Source organism: Alligator sinensis, unplaced genomic scaffold (assembly GCF_000455745.1).
Source record: "Alligator sinensis unplaced genomic scaffold, ASM45574v1 scaffold1218_1, whole genome shotgun sequence".
Lineage (NCBI taxonomy): Eukaryota > Metazoa > Chordata > Crocodylia > Alligatoridae > Alligator > Alligator sinensis.
The window spans coordinates 314,598-335,742 of NW_005842619.1; the positions used below are offsets into that span (position 1 = coordinate 314,598).

At 55.7% G+C, this 21,145-nt stretch overlaps 1 protein-coding gene across 5 annotated transcripts in view; it reads left to right on the plus strand.

Annotated features, from left to right (window-relative positions):
- Positions 1-20,714, plus strand: part of SLC16A1 (solute carrier family 16 member 1) — a 21,660-nt gene extending 946 nt beyond the window's left edge. The window contains exons 1-5 of one of the 5 annotated variants that reach the window (XM_006033293.3): positions 2,240-3,788; positions 12,756-13,013; positions 17,298-17,441; positions 17,777-18,649; positions 19,376-20,714. In XM_006033293.3, coding sequence (XP_006033355.1) covers positions 12,797-13,013; positions 17,298-17,441; positions 17,777-18,649; positions 19,376-19,653 — 1,512 coding nt within the window. In that variant the 5' untranslated portion in view covers positions 2,240-3,788; positions 12,756-12,796 and the 3' untranslated portion in view covers positions 19,654-20,714. The other 4 variants (XM_025215053.1, XM_025215055.1, XM_025215052.1 and 1 more) reach the window with 4 other exon arrangements.
- Positions 20,715-21,145: the final 431 nt, after the last annotated feature.

Here is a 21,145-nt window from a genome sequence, read left to right on the forward strand (position 1 = left end):
CGGACCCGCTTTGGGCCGGGCACGTGGCGGGTGGGGCGGCGCGGGAGCAAGCCTCCTGCCCCGCACTGCACCCGCGTGTGCGTGTGCGTGTGCGTGTCCTGCCGCGTGCCAGCACTGTGGCGGAGCCGCATGCGGGTCGTGCCCAGCCCTGCGGGTCGGTCGCAGCCCCCTCCCCTGCGTCCGGCTGGTCTTGGAGGTGGCGGAGACGTGCCCGGAAACGTCCGTGGGTGTCCTGTTCTCTCCAGAGCAAGATGCGCGGCCTACTCCGGGTAGCGCAAGTTGACTGAAAGCGGCCGATCCTGGCCTGGGGGCTTGACTCCTCAAGGCAAAATACCTGCAGAAACCTGAGCGGGCCGGGGCGAGGCCTTTCGGAGAGAGGACAGACACAATTTAGTGTCTTCCTTGAGGGCGAAAAGAGCCTGCTCCTGTCCCCAGCGTTGACACTGCAGGGATTGCGTGAGCGGGTGCACAGGAGAGCAGGACTTCATCTGGCTCTTAGTGAAGCGGCACAATGCCGTGTAAACCCAGACTGGTGCCTGCGGGGTATTCCTGCTCCCCCAGCCCCTGAACCCAGCGTCCTGCCCGTGCGGGCGAGAGTCTCAGGTTCTCCGAGCAGCGCGTGCATTCATCACGTTGGAAATCAGGCTGCTGTGATTGAGGGCCTGAACCCAACCCGCTCGGTGGTTTAGTCCGAGCACCTGCCACAGGAGGTCCGATGCACTTGTCTTACAATGACTTTGTATTCAGCTGGTGCGTCTTAACTTTCTGAAACAGCACTGGAGAAATGGGCTTACACGCTGCTTTAGAGCTATTTTTAAGTGTGGTAACTTTCCGTTTGCTGAGTTATACTGGTCTGTCTTCCGCGCAGTCTGAGTGCAGAGACTGTTGGCGGCGGGGCTCTGTGGTCTGTGGTCGGCCAGACCGGTACAACATCCCGTTTGGCTGTAGTCTGTGAAAGGACAGGACCGCAGCTGGTGTGCAGGTCAGAGCTGGAACGCCGGTTGCGTGAAACTGGGGCCGAATCCCCGCTGAGCTCAACTTGTGCGAGCAGACGCCTTGTTTCTCCACTTTTCCAGGTGTTTCACAGTCAACTTGTGCTTGAACTGTTGCTTGCAGTAATCCTAATGCATAGCCCCTTCAGCACCTGGCGTGCACAGATAGATCACAAGGAGATTGTGCCAGCCCCCGACATTACATATAAGACAAGACGGAGCACGTGTGCAAATGGGAGCAAACAAAGAAATGGTGTCCTCGTTCTCACTGCTGTATTATGAGATTTGTATAGCTTGTTCTTCCCTAGAGGCAGCAAATAATTGCAGGGTGAGGCTCAGTTGCTGTTCACACGCTGTTTATAAGGCTTTGGGTCTTTGATAGTTAATCTCCTGATGCTCATTCTACCTGATTACCTAGGACACTGAGCTGCTATAGAAAAACACTGTTTTGGATGGTTGCACCAAAATGAGACACCTGAAATCTCCCTGAGTAAGCCACAAATTTGACTTTTATGGCTGCCTTTCTTCATCTTGAACGTTCCTGATTTTAAATTCACATGTCACTAATTGGAGCTAAGTTACGCTTCTAGTTGTTTAATGCACCAGTGAAATAAGGCAGTTCAGAGACAGCCTGCGCTGTTCTTGGCTGCCTGTGCGCCTCATTATCCTAAGGCATATGGTCTTTGAGTCTGCCTGCTGTGTCTGGGTACAGCTGGGGAGTGGGAGCACAGTGAGAAGAGGATCTGCCGGAGCCGCTCTGAGTTAGATCTTTGACAGCATAAAAGTGGAGGCTTCCACTTTCTTTTTGGGGTTTTGTTTCCTCTTCTCAAAGCCCAAGTAATTTGGGGAAACTGACTTGTGGTGGTGGTGGTTTTAAATTCAGCTGACCGCCTGCTTGGGCTGCTGCTGCACTGTAAGCTTCCCTGAGCTGTCTTGGGTGTGCCTCCACCTACCCCAGCTCCTCGGGATTGAGAGCACCAGGCGTGTCAGGCCCTAGAGGCCTTCAGCCAGCTGGAGCAGCCCCCTGCGGGCTAACAACGTTTTTAGGAAAAACTTTCTCACTAGGAGGGTAGGAAAGTACTGGAACAGGTTACCCAGAGAGGTGACGGACTCGGCATCTTTGGAGGTTGTTAAGACCCGGCTGGACAAAACCTCTGGGATGATGTAGTTGGGGCTGGTCCTGCTTGGAGCAAGGGGTTGGACTAGGTGTGACCCCCTGCAGTCCCTTCCTACCTGCATTTTCTATGATGCTATGAATTGTGCTGATTTTCCTGGCAGCTAAAGGGAAAAATACCCAGGAACATGTACTGAAAACTTCAACAGCTTAATTTTGCCTGCTGTTCTCTGTATATTTGCAGCGTGGCACCTAGGTCGCTGCTGTGAGCTGAACTACACAGTGTGGTGCTGGCTTTATTCTTGCAGTTGAAGCTTTATGTTGCGGCTGGCTTTCCCCTGTGGAACCAGGGGATAACAAGGACTTTGAACAGTGCATGTCAGTCTCTTCCCACCGTTCAGCGACTCATTTCTGAACAGCACTGTTTTAGAAGTTGCTGTAGCATAATTATCTCACAGGCAGAGGTGGTGTGTGCGTGGCAGCATCTTAGACTTGCAGAACAGTTGTAGTCCCAAGTCCAGGCCAGGCCCTGATAGCATCCAGAGTGTCTTGTCCGGTTGAATGTTTCAGTCCAAGGTGAGAGGCTGTAAAGCCGCAATCATGAGTCTAAGACAAACCAGTGCTTGCATTTTTGACTCGAGTGTGTGGCTGGCTTTCCAGATTGTGGACTGAGCGTCTTGCAGTCTCAGAAAAGCAAGGTTTCTGGAATGTGTGGGGCAGCAGCAGGCTGTACTGATGATGTAAAAGGAGCGTCAGTTTTACTCATTCTGATAACTTCTTCTCCCTCCTGCGTGAGAGAGAGAGAGAGAGATCTGTCATGCCTGGAGGTTTCTACAGAGCACAGAGATGATTCACCCAGTCGAGGCAGGAGGCTGTGTGGGAGGGAGCACACAGCAGCCTTGTATAACAGTTAGGGAAGGAAACTTGAAGATCCTAGATACGTTCTGGCCCTTCTAAGAGCCTGTGTCCAGATGCTCGGCGTTCCTGTGCTGCTGCGTTTTGCCCAACTGCTTCTGAGCTGGAGGGAAGCATGGGTTGTATTTTAAGGCTTTCTCCAAGGGTTTTGTTGGAGAGGCTAAATTAAACCAAACGTGGGCGAAAACCCGAGGCCATGTCATGGTTGCAGCTTGCACATCACAGGCAGGTGCTGGTATTTTAACCGCTGTGCCTTGCAGAACTGCCCAGCGCGGGGTTGGGTAATGGGGTGGATACGGGACTGTTTTTCCACTGCAGCTCGTGGAGCTCCCCCACCCAGATCCTTCTGCGGAGGAAGGGCCCCATGCTCCATAGCTCATTTGTGATCCTCGTGGAAAGGGTGTGGGATTTCGAACGTGCTGCTGTGTGCAGGACACTGCTGCCGTTCGGGCCTCCTGTGACCGCAGACGCATAGGTGGTTGGCAGCAGGGAAAGGGTTGTGAGGGGACAGGTCAGCAGCGGGCCCTTGACCGTGTGTCGCCAAAGTCCGAGTTGCTGATTGGAAGGTCTGGGGAGCGAGGTCTCCATAGACAAAATTTGGTCTCCGGCTGGCGGGACTCCGCGTTCAGATGGTAGCAAGCAGCTCTACAAGTGCCTGGGATCAGCTTCCAAAGCTGTCGGTATCTGCCTCTTCAAAGACCCGAGTCCTCCTTCCTCGCTACGAACTCTGGGGCAGCTGAGCCCGGACCCCGCTGGTGGAAGCTCGGGTGCGTACAAATTGGGTGCAAAAGGTGTCTGACTTCTTCAGGCGCGGGGCCCTGGGGAGCTCGGCAGCGCAAATTCACCCGGGAGCGTTGGGGTCGGAGGGGAGAGCTTTGCATCCCCCACTTGGGACTGGCTGTAAAAGAGCTTTATTGAGCTCTTCTTAGTAGCTTCCTTCAAGCCTGTGCCACCTACTTGTTCCTGGTAAGGCTCATGGTTTAGGCATCCCTGGTGGCAATAAATGGTCCCCCTCGGATGTCACCTTCATCAGCTTCCTTGTGGGGTCCTGTTGAACATGGCAGCTCCAGGGTGAGCTCGGGGACCCTGCCCTGCTAGTAGTGGCTCTAGCATTGCTGAGCGTTGTCACTGGTTGAAATCTTATGGGTAATTAATGCCTTCACTCCTGCTCGAGCACAGCTTACAAGACCATCTGTCTAGCAGGAGCCTCCTGTCTCCGTGCCAGGCGGCCTCGCAGCGTCCGAGCTGATTTCTCCATGTTAGTTCCCGTGCCTGCACTGCCCTTCGCAGCTGCTAAGCCAGCGATCCCATCCCTCGTGGCGCAGCGGGCACCATTTTGCTGTGCTTTCCCTGCCCATCCACTTTTGATTCCTGTGGCCGCTAGCAGTGTCGGAGGGTCTCACGGGCATTGTGAGCTAGGAGTTGAGGGCTGGCCAACACGATGCTGCCTAGTCCTGCCTTGGCTAGTGACTGCTGGCTGCAGGGGAATTCAGGCTGCGGGAAGCATAAGGGCCTTAAAGAAAGCGAGTGTTTTTCCTCTGCACGCTCTGATCTTTCTACCATCCTTCTTGAATGAATTCTCCACACTCTCCCCTATACCAGGATTGCTGTTCAAGACCTTGGGCCTGCCACTTCCACTGCCTGGAGCGAGGGATGGATAGGCTGCTGGGTGCATGCTTTTGTAGGACCGGTGACCCAACATACGCAGCCTGTCCCGTGGGAGACAAAGGGTGCTTGCCAGCCAGGCATTCACTTGCAATCCTATTCATGCCTTAGACAATCACTTGCTCCGGACGTGACTGGAGTGTAATGAGGCTGGCTGGTGCGTGTGGCAGCCCTCGGGGAATATTGCGGTGAGGGCATGGTGGAGACTGCGCGGTGCCCCGACACGTAAGGAGGCCCTGATCTACGTGCCGATCTAACGGTGCTGCCTTGGCTGCGCTCACTCATCACCATGGCTGATGGGCTGGTCTCGTGCCGCCGGCTCCGTCTTCCTTGGAGGAAGCATCATGGCAGGCTGGGACCTGCAGCCTGCACCTCTGTGCTGAGGATGGAGGCAGCTGCTAGTGCCTCTGTTTTATGAGGATGAGGTGCTGCCTTTTGGGCGTTTGCCTGTCTGCTACCGAAGGCTGGCAGGTAGGCAGCGACTCCCAGGAGCTGCTCCATTCCTGATGTGGCCTTAGCTTTGGGGGAGATGGACCAGGCCATACCTGCTGGTGATTTTAGACTCGCTGCCTGGCGAGGCACCCCGAGGGGGTCTGCAGCACGATCGGGGACAGGTGCCTTGAAGCCCTCGGTCTGCTGGGTGCTGACCTCGCCTCACCCCCGCGAGCCAGCGCTGTAGCTGGGCAAGCCCTCAATTGGGCATTGTTCAGCTCCGAGCCCTTGCGAGCGCCGGAGAGTCACGTATCCGCTTGTGCAGCGAGGATAACGCTGCCTCCTCCCCACCGTAACCGCGGGTAGATTTACACCCGGCCTAATTCTCTAACCAGCTTACATGCCGCCGAACGGGCCCCTCATTAGCTTGTAATGAGCTCTACTTGGACGCCTTCCTGTCCGGACAAAAGCGGAGTTTGATGCTGTAAAGCATTTCTCGCTAAACCGCTCCTAACTGGAGGGAAAGCTCTGCTTTGCTCAATAACAAGATCAAAAGCCAGGCAGCACAGTGGCTTCCTCTGGCTCCACGTGGCAGGGGCTGGATTGCCCCCTGGGCCTGCCCGGCGTTGCGTTGCCCCTCGCTGCGGGCAGTGTCCCTAGAGCTGGACGGCGAGAAAGGGAGTCTGCTGCGCAACGTGACCTTGCGCTGCAGAGGCTCCAGGCCTGGATAGGACGTGGGGGCTGTTTTCCATCGGGGCCATAAAGCGGCTGCTGGGAGGGCATCTCACCTTCCCCTTGGTTTTATCTCTCGGATGTCGCTGGGTCGTAAAGGTCTGCTCAATATTGACCTTTTAATAGGCACCATTGCACAATCCCCCTCTCCCGAGCCTGTGGGTGCTGACTGCTGCCTCCCACAGCAGCCAGACCCAGCCTTGGCTTGGCGTTGGGAAAGCCCTGTTCTCCGGGGAGAGCTCCAGGCCTGGGAGTCTGCCTGGGGAGGGCACCTGGGGTGTCTTTGGGAGCCCTGCATGACCGCCCGTGGGGTCTGGCGTGTGCTCTGGGATACCTTGTGCTGCTTTGGTTAAGGTAGGGCATGCACGCAGTTCCTGCCCTGTCTCTGGCTTGCCCTTCTGCTCAGCCTGGGACAGACTGCGATCGGCTCCTACTCAAGGAGGGCAAGTGTGCTAAGAGGGGCAGGGCAAAGCCTACCTGTGCTGTGGGGTTTTAAGAGGAGGTGGGCTTATGGGTCCGGCCGATGCTGTATGCACCTGGCTCCAGTTGCCATCCTGCAAGGAGAATGGAGCCCTTTGCAAATGGAAGTGCAGTGCCTTCAGAAGTGCCAAGCTGGAGAGGCCTGCAGAAGAGGGAGGGGGTTGAACAGCGTTTGGAGCCGGGCGGTGCCAGCCTCCCATTCTTGGAGGCAGGTGCGGGTGGCGCGAGGTGCTTCTGTGCAGCTGTGTCCAGCTGTAACCAGATGGCAGAGAGCAGCAGGTGATGCCTGGATAACCAAACCTTTTGCTTTTGCACACAGGCCTCTTCCAAAAGCCTGCTGAGTCTTGTCACAGCCAGCTCCTGTTTTTCAGGAGCAATTTAACATTGCACTTTGCCTCTGGGGACAATGGCAAGGCTGGGAGCGGAGCGCTCCGCTGGGTTGCTCAGACTGCCGGGCTTCTGCTGACCCCCCTCCACGGGGTGCTGTGTACAAACACCACCTCCTTACAGCTCTGGTGGCACGAGGATATCAGACAAACTGCAGCAAAATAGAAGGCAGCGGCTGGAAAAGCAAAATATTTGCCAAATGCACAAGTCTGTAATCCATGGGAGGACGGACAAATGTAAACACCTTGGTGCAAGGCCTGATAAAAGCCTTGGCAGTTCAGTTCTGGGTCCCGGGCCACAGGCAGCGAGGATGCAGGATCGGGTGGCTCGCTGGAGTAGGAATAGCAGGCAGCCCTCGGGCCAGGGGCTGAAGGGTTTCCCTGTGGGTACCTCCAAAGTGTGGAACGGGCCCTAACCCCGCGCAGGAGGCACGCGGGAATGCCCTGGGGCTAGGGTCAAATCTGACTGCTAGGGATGTGCTTTGTGATCTGGGGCAAGTCCCTTCACCTTTCTGGACCTCCCTGCCTCTCCCTCCTAGCCTTGACTCACCTGTTTAGCTCATCAGCTCTGGTTGTGGGTAAATATAGCACCCACAAGTGTGTAAGTAGTAGTGGCTCAGGGGTTGCCCGGGAGTGGGCAGGGTAGGAAACATGTCGGGGTCTGGGTGGGTGGGGAGTGCCCGTGCTGGGAGCCTAGCAGAGAACTGCTTGCTGTGACACTTAGACCCTGCTGCGCTGCAAGCACGTGTCTCCCTTCCTCAGCGGGATCGAGCGCAGCTGCGCAGGGCTCCTGTGTGACTGCATGTGTGGGCTGCGCTCGTTGCTGCCTGCATCTCCTCTCCCCCGTGCTGGAAATGAGGGCTGGGGTTATTAGGTCTCAGAGGAACAACATGCTGCTGCTGAGTAGAGGAGGCGAAGGCTGCATGTTGCTTGCTCCCTGGGGCACACAGACAGCCGAGCTGGCGCTCGGTGGCTTCCCAGAGTGCATCGCCTTTTGGGGAAAAAGGCTCGGGTTGTGCAGGGGAGGCTCTTTGCAAGCCAAGATGAGGAGGAGGAGGGCTTGCCAGGATGCCTTTTGCAGTTCTGTTCTGACAGCTGCTCAGGATGCCGGCGTGCCACGGGGAAGGGTTGCAGCAAAGCGGGGAGAGAGCCGAGCCGCTTGGAGCTCCGACTCCGACCAGACCTCAGGAGGATAAAAAGCCTTCCTGGTCCTCGGTGCAGGATGGCTGTCCCGGGCCTTCACAAGTGGGCATTGTGCAGAGATTTTTGTGGGAGGTTGGCTCCAAAAATATTTCCCTGCTTTTACAGGGTGTTTATAAAAGGAAGTCTCTGTCTTAGCTGTGGAATTCGGCCAGGCTGGGCTCTTTAAGGACACAGTCACTCGCTGCATTGTATAAGCAGATATCCTGGATAGTCCTCCTAAAGCCTCCTAAGTTCAAGGAGGGGAACGGCAGCTGTCCGTGGCCCCTGGACGGTCCCCACCTGGAGTTACCTGCCGGCTGGCCCCATTGCCTGATCAAGACTTCTTGTCTGCCTGTTGTTTGCTTGCCAGGAAGGTGCAAGCAGAGTTGCTTGATACTGCTCATTCCGGGGGATTTATCAAGAGTTTACAGCACAGCAGATGCGATGCTTGCAGTCTTCACTCGGTGTCAGCTTTAAATACGGCATCTACAGCTACTTTAGTGCCTAATAGAGTATATTGTAGCTGGCTGCCTGGTAGTTGTGAATTGGAGATCTAAACACGTCTGACACGTAGCCCCTTTTCCAAAACCGGCGTCATAACTATTCCCCTGACTTCTTGGGAATTTCCATGCTGAACTAACTGGCTGCTTTTAAAGTGTGGTTTCTCTGCTTTGACCAAAAATTCTTCCATGAGAGGGCATGGAGCATAAGGGAAAGCTGCACGGGTTGAGAGAAACTTTTTTTTAGATATATCTTTCTTAATTGCCTTTAATGGCAGACAGAGCTGCAGCTGGCTGGCTTGTGGAAAACAGCAGACCGCCCCTTTCTGCCCTTTAGTCTGGTTGATGCTCTCCCATCTAGTGAAACCTTCCCTCGGTTCAGGATTTTCCACCATTGAAATGGGGGGGATCAGAGGTGGGGAGCGAAGTGAGAAATGACCCCCCTGGACATGGTCTTACAGCTGCTGCCACGGGAGCTGGATCTGGGAAGGGGAAGGGGTGTCTGGGAAAGGAGAAAGTCATAGTGGGTTGTGCAAGTGATTGCATATGAATGGGGGAGTTCAGCAAACCTTATGAAAGCGCAGTACAACTCACAAGACAAGAATAGGTTGGAAACTTCCTTATGCAGTTTGTGCAATTCATGCACTTGGTGCTTTCGGTGGAGTCCGATCATATGGAGCAGCTAGCGGCACTGGAAGACTGGGCGGTTCACATCCACAGAGTTCATAGACATTAGGGGCTGGAAGGGACCTCACGAGATCATTGATCATCGAGTCGGGAAGTCTGCAGGGATCAGATGAACCTAGCAAGATAAACATCCAAATGCCTTTTGAACGTGTCCAGAGTAGGTGCTTGCACCACCTCTGCGGGTAGGCTGTTCCAGACCCTGGACACTCAGACTGTAAAGACATTTTTCCGTATATCAAGTCTGAATTGGCCTTCTAGAAGTTTGTGGCCATTAGACCTAGTAATCCCTTGGGGAGTGCTGGTGAACAACTGTTCTCCCAGATGCTGATGCACACCTGCTATATACTTACAGGCAGCCACCATGTCCCCCCTGAGCCGTCTCTTTGCCAGGCTTTTGGTATCCATTTAGATATCAAAAGTAGCGCGGTGTCCCTATGACTGTGTCCATTGGCAGATGTACCCTGCACACCCCTTGTCTGGTGCCACACTCCACCCAGACTGCGAGTGTGTCCTGTCAGCCCTGCGTGTCTGCAGTGGGAAGAGCACTTGGGCCGGCTGCACGGGTTTTTTTGAACGAGGAGACCAGTTGGGAGCTCCTTTCCCAAAGGCCTGTGGGCTTTAAGGCCCTCCTTTGTGCAACTTTGCCTCTATTGAATGAGGCTCAGTGGTAGTGGAAGTCACCCGATGTGAAGGTGGAATAAGCACTCCCTTTGGCTGGGCAGATCGGGGCAGCTGCAGGGTTTGTTTAGCAGGACCCTTTTGTCCAGCCGACAGCAGCAGGCTGCGCTGATCAAGAGTCGGCATAAGTATCTATCCAGCAGCAATGAGTGGTGCCTGGATCAGGTGGACCCAGTCTGAAATGGCATCAATAAAACATTCTGCAGTATTTTGTTCTCCTTGCTGCTGGATGTCAGTCCAAGGCACAGGCGCTTGTGTGAACTCGTCTGCGATGACTTTTGCAAGAGTCTCCTTCAGTTTGGATCCACATTAAGCTGCCAAAAACTCTTGCCCATCAGGCATGGCAAACAGCAGGAGGCTGGCGGCTTTTCAGGAGTTCTGCCAGGGTTGGCCGGGGCACCTCCTTGCTGGGGTGGATGATTCAAAGCCTTTTAACCTGCAAGCAAGATGGGACAGAAAGTCAGTCTGCAGGGCAGTGCATTGCTGTGTAGGCCTGCCCATGCTTGTGCTAGCCCAGAAGCAGTGCAGCCACATAGGTCAATTAGCCTGACTCCGCTATCAGCCTCAGCCAGAGTGAATAGTGTGCTAAAGCAGCTGCCCTACTTCCAGTAACAGCTTGTCCGGGTATCTTGGCACAGCCCTGCCCTGAATTCTGCCCCTGGGTTTCTGGTGCTGTAGGCTGCACATCCTGCAGTGGGCCGATCTAAAGTTCAAACCAAACCAAATGTGATGGTTTAAAATTGAGACTGGGAAATGCTCAGCATTGTGGTCTCCTGTTCCAGTGTGACACGAGCGCAGTTTACATTGCATCGCTTCAGTGCTGGGGAGGCTGGGCTGGCTCAGGTTGCAGGAGCTGGTCAGGGTGAGGCTGCCAGTCTCAAGAGCTGGGAGATGGGGAGACATCAGGGCAGTTGGAGCAAGTGGGACATGCCCCGATGGGACGTCTGCAGGGACGTGGCCCTCCCTCTCACAGCGCTGAATGAATGCAGCAGCCTGCCGTAGCCATGCAGCCAAGCGGCCTCCGAAGTTTGGAGCAAAGCCTGTCCCTGCTACTCCAGGGCATTTCCTCAGGCTAAGTCTTATTTCTGGCACATCCCACCGTCTCGGCGGCATGTGCGTGTCTCTGCCGTGCTGCACCCCTCTGCCTCTAAGGGGCCTGTCTTGATGAGAGATGGTGGCAAGCACTGCAGGCGTCTTGATTCCTGGGAAGAGGGCTGTGTCTAACTGGTCATTTCCTTTCCTTGCCTCAGCTTGGCTTACAAAGCAAACTCTCTTCTGTGGCTGCAACCGGATGGGATTAACTCCTGCATCGCTTCTGCTGCGAGCTGACCCTCTGGCTGCAGCTTTGCCCAGGGCTGTTGGCCCCAAAGCATTTAGAAATCCCGAGAGGGCCCCAGAATAGCACGGAGCATTTAGAAAAGGTGGTGGGGGAAAGTGTCTGTGTGCCTTTCGGCTTGTGAACCTCCAGAGCGAGTCCACTTCACATTTTGAAGTTGTCCTTCCCGCAGGCAGAGGGCTGTCAGCCCTTTTGAATGAGAGGCGAGATCCCTTTGTAGCTGAGGGCACTCCGCTGTGGCCTGAGCCAGAAGTGAGGGGGAGTGTGAGCCTGGCAGTAAAGCTTTGGCAGTGCTGGGACCCCCGGGTGGTGGGGAATGGGGTGGGGTGGTGGAGTGTGCTGGGGGTACGGCCAGAAACCAAGGGAGAGGTGTGGGAGGGCCCCAGTGCTCCCTGCAGCGCGGGGGGCTGCGTAGTGAGGCCGTGTCAGAGCATTTGCATCCAGGCACCTGCTGAAACTTCCCTTTGTTCCCCCTCGTGCTATGTTTAGCTGCCACTGGTGACCTTTTGCGGCTGCTTCGTACGCTGCCAGGCCCTGCGCAAGAGCTGCCAGGGCACCTGGCTCCTGTCTGTCTCTGAGGCAAGATCCAGTTTGTTTCGGGGTGAGTGTCTAAGACCTGCCTCTTCCCGGGGACTCGTGAATATGTGAGTCCTGCTGCGACCTGCTCTCCGGCTGCATCTATGCGCGCTCCTCTTATCTGACATCAGCTACGTCCCCTCGCGCGTAGCAGATGCGCAGAGCACAGGAAGCGCGGAGCCCGCCTGCACTTACAACAGCGCTAGAGCCGACTCACTTCCCGGTTGTGCCGCCGCATCCTACTTTTGCAGGGTGTGTGGGTGCAGGAAGGCTAAAAGGGGAAGTGGCATGGGGCCAGGGTGGAGCCTGAAAATAGCCTTCCCCGCAGAGCTGAGCGCGGCATGGCAGGGCCCTTGTGCGGCCTTGGTGAAAGCCCAGGGCTGCACAGCAAAGGCCTGTTGGTGCTTGGAAGCGTGCTGACCCGTGCTCTGGACTCTGCATGCCCACACGGGAGCATTTGCTGAATCGTCTCCAGGAAGAGCCACGGCAGTAAGTTTTCAAGCATGGACCTTGGCCAGCTGGACAGCGTGTGCCACCCCGTGCTCCCTGCCACCTGCCGGGGGTCAGGCCGGTGCTGCCGAACAACCCTCTCCTAAATCTGGGTCTGATGTGCCGTCCGTTTTCAGCCGCGCCGGTGCTTTTGATTCACAACTTGCAAAGCTTGTGTGGTTCAGCCTGTGACTAGAAAATGGTGTGCTGAGCGCCCATCTTGAGATGCCTTCCAGGATGCCTGCATTTCTGGGGGGCCGAGCGTCTGCCCCCTGCAATCTGTTCTCCTCGCGCGCTCTCCGGCTGGGAATCTTACCAGTCAAGACACCCCAAAGCACTGGCCCTTGGCAAAGCCTGGCTCTTACCCGGGACAGTTGGGGTTCCTGGCCCTTGCTGAAATCGGGGAACTGCCCAACCCCATTCTGACCTCTTTTAGATACTCTTGGAGTTTGTGTGAGTTTTTGTGTAGCTCTGATCCACCCCTAGAAGGAGCGAGGGAGGCCATAATGGTCGAAGTTGCTGCCCTGTGGTATGGGCTCTAGGATAAAATGCTGCTGGTTGCTGACTACTAACACCCTGTCTTCTTTGCAGATCCTTGAACCCCAGCTACATCAGCGCCGACTTCGCTCAAGATGGCACCAGCAGTCGGAGGGCCCCAGGGATACACCCCACCGGAGGGAGGGTGGGGTTGGGCTGTGGTAGTCGGTGCCTTCATCTCCATCGGGTTCTCCTACGCCTTTCCCAAATCCATCACAGTGTTCTTCAAAGAGATCGAGGTCATCTTCAATGCATCAAGCAGCAAAGTCTCCTGGATTTCTTCCATCATGTTGGCTGTCATGTATGGAGGAGGTAAGCCAGCAGGCCTAGGCAGCAGTGCCAAGACCTTTACCTTGATGCCTGGGGAGGTAACTTCTTCCTGCATCTGACCTTACTGCATCTTACTGGGATGCTTCAGCCAAAACCTCCGCAGCGGCGAGCATGGCCTCCTGTCTGGGTGAGCTTTTGGGCAGCTGGCTAGTTTGGAGGAGTTTGGCATAAACCTGGCTTAATGCCTCAAATGTGTGAAAATGAGGTTAATCTGTCCTGCAAAGCTGGAAGTAAAGTCTTTCCGGGGAATTATAACTTATATAATTCTGCACTTGTCCTTGTTACTGTGGCTGCTGACATCTTGTATCTGCCTCTAGCATGCTGGGCTGCTTGTAGATAAGTACTGCGCTGCAGGCAGGGAGCTATGCCTAGCGTTTCCTTAGACGAGGCGGCATGCCAGCTTGCAGAGCTGTTCTGGAAGCGTGCCAGCTCGCACCAGCTGTGGATGTAGCCCCCAAATCTGATGCAGGCACTTGGATTGCTCAGTCAGTTGCTCTTCTTCACACCCGGTGACTTGGCTTTGTTGGTTGTTCCATCGCTGCGTTGTGGCTTGTGACCTGGCCAGCACTAGCGGGGTGCCAGCACTGATTTTTAGCATGGGATACTTCACAGTGCTAGCCCAGGGCAGTGCCTTGTGCTCCCACTTGGAGGAGGAGGAGGATGGCAACACAGATCCAAAAGATGGGGAAATACATAAAAACTCTGGAGGAATCCCCTTGCCCCAAGCTTAGGAACTGGTTTGGGGCCTTGTCCCCATCTCCCTCTCCACCACCTTTGCCTTGCTGGCTCTGACTGCGTGGGGTAACATGGGGGATTCTTGCCCTCTCCCTGACCAGGCCCCGATTTTCTGCAGCCGCCTGCAAACACCACTGCAAACACTGGTGACACGGGGGACTAAAAGCTGCAGCCCCCGCGGCACTGCCGTGGGGTCCGGTGCAGAGCAGAGCAGAACACTGGTGGCTCTTGTGTGGCCGCTGTCCACGGGCAAGCGGCTGGACTCTTGCTTGGCATTTATGCATCTGAAGCAAGTGACGTCAGCTGGCGAGCGAGGCACGAGGCTTCCCCGTGCAGGGGAACAGCTCCAGCATTGTCCTCCCTCAGCTGGCGAGGCGGCCGGCACATTTCCCTGGTTCCCTGTCGTAACAAGCTTGGAAACCGTGACCGTGGGTCTTAATGAGACCGACTGAGCCATTTTGTCTCTCTTCCCCCCGTCCCCTCCCCAGTGAAAGTGGTTCCCTGCACTTCCCTTGGGAGCTGCTGTCCCAGTGCTTCTCAGCGGCTTACAGGGTCATGCTCAGCATGGAGCCAATATGTAGACACTTGCAGCTGGGACGAGCCTCACACTTGGAAGCAACTCACTGCCCCGGCTCTCCCTGAGAACCCCCGCAGCGCCCCCAGCACCGTGGCTGGAATCCGAGCCACTCCCAGTGCTCAGAACTGGTTTGTCAATGTGCACATGACTGTGGGCTGAAACCTCGCGGGGAAAGGGCAGCATGCAGGCATGCTGCCCCAGGGGCCCCACAGTGCTTACTGCCTCTCTGCATAGCCCAGAGTCACAGTATTGCCGCCACTCCTTCCCCCAAATTACCGTGTTCGGTTCCTGGAATGAGATGAGTCATTTGGGCATCCCGAGGGTACTTTGCATTCACAGTCTGGTCTGGGAGTGTCCCTTCTAGGAAGCTGTGATGTGTGTGGTGCTGACACACATACAACTCCCTTCCCCCTCCCAAAGATGCAGTGTTTCCCTGCAGGTCTCTGCGGGGCTGCACAGACCCAGCAGGACCGCTGCATGTCGGCCTGGCTGAGACTGGCCAGCAATCACAGGCACAGTCTGTTTCCTCCCAGACCCTGGATCCTGAAAAGCACATCTTTCCAGGAACTCTGTTTTCTTTAGCACAACGACAGCGTGTCTCCTGGCAGCAGGAGCCAGACCCATGCCGGGGCTTGCTTTGGCTTGCTGCAGAACAGATGCAGGACAAGCAGCAGAGCAAGCCAGCCTATTTCTTCACACACACCGGGGAGTGAGGGCAGGGCGGCACCTTAGAGACCAGCTGATTCAGGGAGGCGGGAGCTTTCATGGGCAGCTGCCTGCCCAACTTTATGCTGTGTCCTCTGGCCAGTGGAGTCCAGGCCAGGTCCTGCTTGGAAGGGCTTTGGCTCTTTGAGAGGGTTTAGAGCTTGGGTCCAGCCTGGCGCGCACATCCTTCTATGCACGTCCCTCTTTGCTGTGCTAGGAGGGTGCTGTAAAGCCAAATGGAGCAGGTGGCTCCGTCCGCTCTCAGGCCTGGATGTCCACCTGCTCTGTGTGGCTTTGTGGCTGTTCCCGAGAGGGGGTGCAGTGCCGTCCACAGAGCCTGTCTTAGGACACCAGGGAGCAAGCCAGTGGTCAGGTACTGGTGCCAAGTGCCTGTGTGGTGGGTGGGGAGGTCACCCGCTTTGGGCTGAGATCAGAGGGAAGGGTCTGCTCTTGTGGAGCCTCTCCAGGGCCTGCCTCCGCTGCTGGTGGGCTGTCCTGGCAGAGGTTGCACACAGGTGCTGTGCCTATCCGCAGAGGCACCAGGTATGACGGGAGGGAGGAGATGGGCCAAGCGCTAGGATTTGGGAATGCCCTGTTCCCAGCAGTCCCTCTTCAAACATTTTCCGGACTCTGTTTAAACTGGGTGAGAAGGTCAAGTAGCAGTTGAGTACCTGTGAATAACATGTTGACGACCTTGCTGCCTGTTAATGGTGAAGCTGGATTTGTTAATATTCAATGGATGTTCATTCAGTGTATTTAAAGACCTGCTCGTGTCTGTTAAGCATGCACTTCTGTACTTAATGGCTGTTTACTTTGGATTATGGTTTCTGGTAATGAAGTGCGTCAGCTCTGGCCCACAGAGCGAGCTGCCTTCCCGAGCACCGGGAGAAATGCAAATAACCAAATGCCGCTTGCACGTGCAGCCATTTGGATCTACTTGTTCCTGCTACTGCCTGGCTGGGAATCCCACACCACCCTGCTGGCCTGTCTGAGCCTGCCCACCTGCCCGTATGCTTCACCACGTGTCCGGTCGCATCCTCTCACAGGCAAGCGCTTCAGGGCAGAGACCATCACAGACAGCATGCTTGTCGGGCCTGGCACTGTGTGGCTGCAGCATGGCTGGGCCACGAGGTACCATCATGTTGCAGTGACTGGTTCACCCCAGATCCCATCTGGGATGGCCACAGACTAGACAGCCCTCATTTCAGGTTGGAAAAACTGCAGTCGGACTGCCTGGCTGGAAAGAGCCCCGCACCTCAGATCACCCCTGGGGCAATGCAAACACGGGGCTCTGTGCTGGGCCTCTGTGTTCCCAGGTCTTTCCAGGAGTCATTACTCAGGAAGCTCATGCTACTGTTTCTCTCTGGGAATCACTGGGCCAGGGAGGCTTCGTCTTGGCCCCACAAACAGGAGACGCATGTGGCTGAATTCAGGGAGTCTCTGAGGGGTCGATGTCCCAAGAGGGGCTCACAAAACCCCTGCCACCAAGGAGGAGTCTGCGGGCCAATTATGCTCACAAAACACCTGCCACCAAGGAGGAGTCTGCGGGCCAATTTTGGGGGCTGGGGGAGTCCAGCTGGCCCGATAAGGGGGCTCAGATGCCACTTGGGCAAAGACTTCTTTTTAAAGAGCAGCTGATTCCTGGAACGTGCTTTGTTCAGGGGCTGTCTCACCTTCCATCCCCCTCTTTTCATGGTGCGTGACAGCAGGGTCTGCACGTGACTGTTGCGTTTGAAGTGGCAGCTCAGGGAAGGAACAAACAGCAGAAGCAGGCGCTAACAAGAAACAGACCCTCGCTCCACGCCGGCTCGGGTGGGGGCAGGCAGGCAAGGGAGCCTGAAACGGGCACATGGGGAGCTGACTTGGCTACAACAGCAGATGGGGAGGCAGTGCGATGACAACTCGGGCTCAGGCTCCTGACAACCCCAGGGGCTCAAACTCCCCCATACTGCAAAGGTAGCAGCACACGGGCTCTCCTGGGGGTGTCAGGACGATGTCTTGGGGCCTTTGCAGACTCCACCTGAGCCCCAGCCTGAGCCTTGCCCTTCTGATGGAGCTGGCAGCATGTGCATTATTCAAACATCTGCATGTCCTTGCATCTCAGCAGGACAAGAGAAGCTGCCGCTCTCTGCCTGCCTGCACCTGGTTTTCACGGACTCCTGAGTGAAGTCTGCTTTCTCCAGCACTTCCCCCTGCTCTCGTGCAGGCGAGCCAGGCTGAGGCTAACTATGCTTTCTGATGCCCTCTAGGTCCCATCAGCAGCATCCTGGTGAACAAGTACGGCAGTCGGCCCATCATGATTGCCGGGGGGTGCCTGTCGGGCTGCGGCTTGATCGCCGCGTCCTTCTGTAACACGGTGGAGGAGCTGTATTTCTGCGTGGGGGTTGTTGGAGGTGAGTGGCCCCTTTACTCCCCGTTCAGGGTCACAGTACAAACGAGACACCTAGACGCTTGGTGGGGGGAGGTTAAACCAGAATTTGCCATTTAAGGAAAGACTAATAGAGGTGGATAGTAATCCTCATTTGAGGTGCCCAGCCACAGCTCTTTATTTGCACATAATCTGCTGAGTAAAATGTGTCTGGAAGAATTAATGCTGTGATACTTAATAACCTGGCCCATATCTCTTGCTCAGCCTTTTCGGCACTGGTGGCCCTTCCCTTATCCCATTGATTTCTAGAAGGGCAGAGCTCTTCCGTCTGAATTCACCATATCCTTGCTTGTTTTTCAGGTCTTGGGCTGGCTTTCAACTTGAACCCAGCCTTGACCATGATCGGCAAGTACTTCTTTAAGAAGCGCCCGTTGGCTAATGGGCTCGCTATGGCAGGGAGCCCCGTGTTCTTGTCTACATTGGCACCTGTGAACCAAATCTTCTTCGGTATCTTTGGCTGGAGGGGAAGCTTTTTAATTCTTGGCGGCCTTCTGCTGAACTGCTGCGTGGCCGGATCTCTGATGCGACCGATAGGCCCCAAACCCGATCAGGTGAAGAAAGAGGTCACTAAAGAAGCATTGCAGGAGGCCGGGAAAGCTGGTCTGAAAAAAGAGGAAGGATCTGGTGATGCCAGTGCAGACCTGATTGCGGGAAAGGCCAAGAAGGAGAAGCTCACGGTTTTCCAGACCATCAACAAGTTCTTGGACTTGTCCCTGTTCACCCACAGAGGGTTCTTGATCTACCTGTCGGGCAACGTTATCATGTTCTTTGGCCTGTTCACTCCCTTGGTCTTCCTCAGCAACTACGCCAAGAGCAAGCACATCGCGAACGAGTCGGCTGCCTTCCTGCTCTCCATTCTGGCCTTCGTAGACATGGTGGCCAGGCCTTCCATGGGCCTGGTGGCCAACACCAAGTGGATCAGGCCCAGGGTGCAGTACTTCTTTGCTATCTCCGTGATCTACAACGGCGTGTGCCACCTCCTGGCTCCCTTATCCACCTCCTACGCCGGGTTCTGCGTCTACGCGGGCTTCTTTGGATTTGCTTTCGGCTGGCTCAGCTCTGTCCTGTTTGAGACACTGATGGACCTGGTGGGCACTCAGAGGTTCTCCAGCGCTGTCGGGCTGGTGACGATCGTGGAGTGCTGCCCCGTGCTCCTGGGACCCCCTCTTCTAGGTAGAGTATGGGCACGTCTCTTGGGGAAGGTGGGAGGGGGGTGTCCCGTGGAGTGTCGGCGGGGGGAGAGAGGGAGCGCTCCCGCAAGGAGGCTCACCCTGGTGAAGCCCAGGAGAGCCAGCCCTTCCAGCAGCCCTGAACAAGGGGGTGGCTGTGTCCTGCCAGGAGCCTATCACCTCCGTGGGGAAGCAGGCTCTTTGCACAAGGAGCAGATGAAGCCCTTCCTGCAGCACATCTCGGGGTGCTTCCCCCTCCCCTGCTGCAGAGCAGACTTGTTTTAAAGTCTTACCCGTGCGGGCGGGGGTAGAAGGGGGTGCCGGGCCAATGGCTCCGGTGGATCCTCCAGCCTTGGAATTTCTCAGGAAACCTCTGTTCAGTTTTGGAAACACCTCCCAGCGCCCTCAGCTTGTGGTGCTTGAAGACGAAACAACCCTGAGCAGCCTGTTGCTCAAGGTGTTAGTTTTTAAGATGGAAGCAGGGATCGATGACTGCTGTGAGCGTGCGCGTGCATGGCACCTGTGCCATTCGGCTTGCCTGCACTTGATTTAACCCTGGGGTTTTTATTGCGCAGCCTTACCCAAGGTTTTCAGTTTAGGAGACTACATGAGTGTGCATGTTCATGGGGAAAACTCTTAGAGCAAGGCTCAGGCATGGTAGTTCAGGGCAAGTCCTACCCTGTAATGGGTCAGGTCTGTTGTATGACACTGTCTCTCCTCTGTCCATCAGGAAAACTCAATGACATGTATGGTGACTACAAATACACCTACTGGGCCTGTGGCATCATCCTGATCGTCTCTGGGATCTACCTCTTTGTGGGAATGGGAATCAACTACCAGCTGCTGGCGAAGGAGCAGAAGGCAGAGGATAAGCTGAAGAAGGAAGGGAAGGAGGAGGAGACCAACGTGGACGAGGTGGAGAAGCAGAAGGAGGCAAACAACGACGTGGCCACCCTGCCACAGAAGAGCGTGGAGGACGGGGTAAAGGAGGAGGAGAGCCACATGTGAGGGACCCGGGCTTTGGCATTTTCCTCCTGGAGGGGTCGGAGGAAGCTGTCGCTCTGAAACGTTACCGGCAGGGCAGTTCCCCAGACACCGAGCCGTCGTGAGAAGTGTATAAACCAGGTGTTCATTTTTAGCACAGCTCTTTCCATCTGCGCTCTGCCGCGGTCAGAGCTGTGTGCGCAGTATCCTTGTGTTGGGGGGGTGGGGGGTGTTTTTATATGTTGGCTTTTTAACCGTTACATGAATGTACTAATATGTGCCTTAAAGTTTCCACACCTATTTGACTTTGGAGAGAGCCTTAACTCCACTTTGTAAACCATGGTGTAGTTAGTTTTTTGTACTTTGTTTAGAGGGGGGTTTAAAAAGCCATAAAAGAGGATACTGGATGAGATGAGGCTTGACTGCCTTCACTGCCGTGTCTAAAATGAATACTGCTTCACACGCTTCTTACTGCCAGACTCCCCGTGGAGGTAGGGAGGCTTTTGTTGGGGTGGGGGGTGGGGAGGGGGGCATGGTCTTTAGAATAAATACGAGCAGATAAACACTTGGGTGCCTGAGGCCATCTGGTTGTCTCCTAGGCTGTGTCTAGCACCTTGTGAAAACACTGTAGTTACTGTAGGTTTTTTCCAGTCTCCCCTTCCTTGTAGTGAAATCTTTGTGGAAGACTCTGAAATGGCTGACCCAGAGAAGCGAGGCTCGCCCGCTGTTCTGTAACGCTCTGTTCTCTGCTCCTTGGGGTCTAGCCAGGTTTCTGTGCAGGCTTTCCTCCCACTCTCCCAAGCGGGGCCTGATAGCATGGGAAGCATTCGGAGTCTGGTCCGTGCCGCTTTTCTAGGCCAGAGACTTGCCAGCTGCATCCTTGACACCTTGTCTGACGGTAACACTATGAGATGAAATGGGTACCGGCGCAGGAGAGCGAGCTGCAGAGCTGGGCCTGTGCCTACATCCTTCCGACAGCAATCCCAGCTGGCCCGGGCTGGAGCCGTGTGTCATGCGGACACGGAGTCTGGTTTGGAAGTCTCCAGCTGCTGTCTCACTTGAAATTGGCTGCCTGCCACTGGCAGGCACACATCCCCTCTTCCCCCCCTTGAAATTGGCTGCCTGCCACTGGCAGCCAGACCTGCCTTCTCCCCCTGCCTGGCCCTGGCCCTGGCCCAGAGCTGCTGAAGGGGCCGGGGGGCTGTTTGAAAGTTGCCTGTAGACTAGTTCTTCCTGGGTAGCCTCTGGCACTTTCCTTTGCACAGGATAGGGCTCCAGATAGGGTGCTTGCCTGGCTTGCGGGGGATCCTGCTCCTTGCAAGACTCTTACTCTCTTCAGTGAAAGCCGAACTGGCTCTTAGTGAGGGGACCTGGATTTACTCTGATGTCTGGGGTGGGACATGTAGTAAAGTGCACTGGGGCTGACTGTTGTGCAGACTGAACGGGGCCAGGTACAGCACAGAGGCTCCCACCCTGTGGGCCAGGGACCAGCAGTGATTCAAGGCCACGGCACATG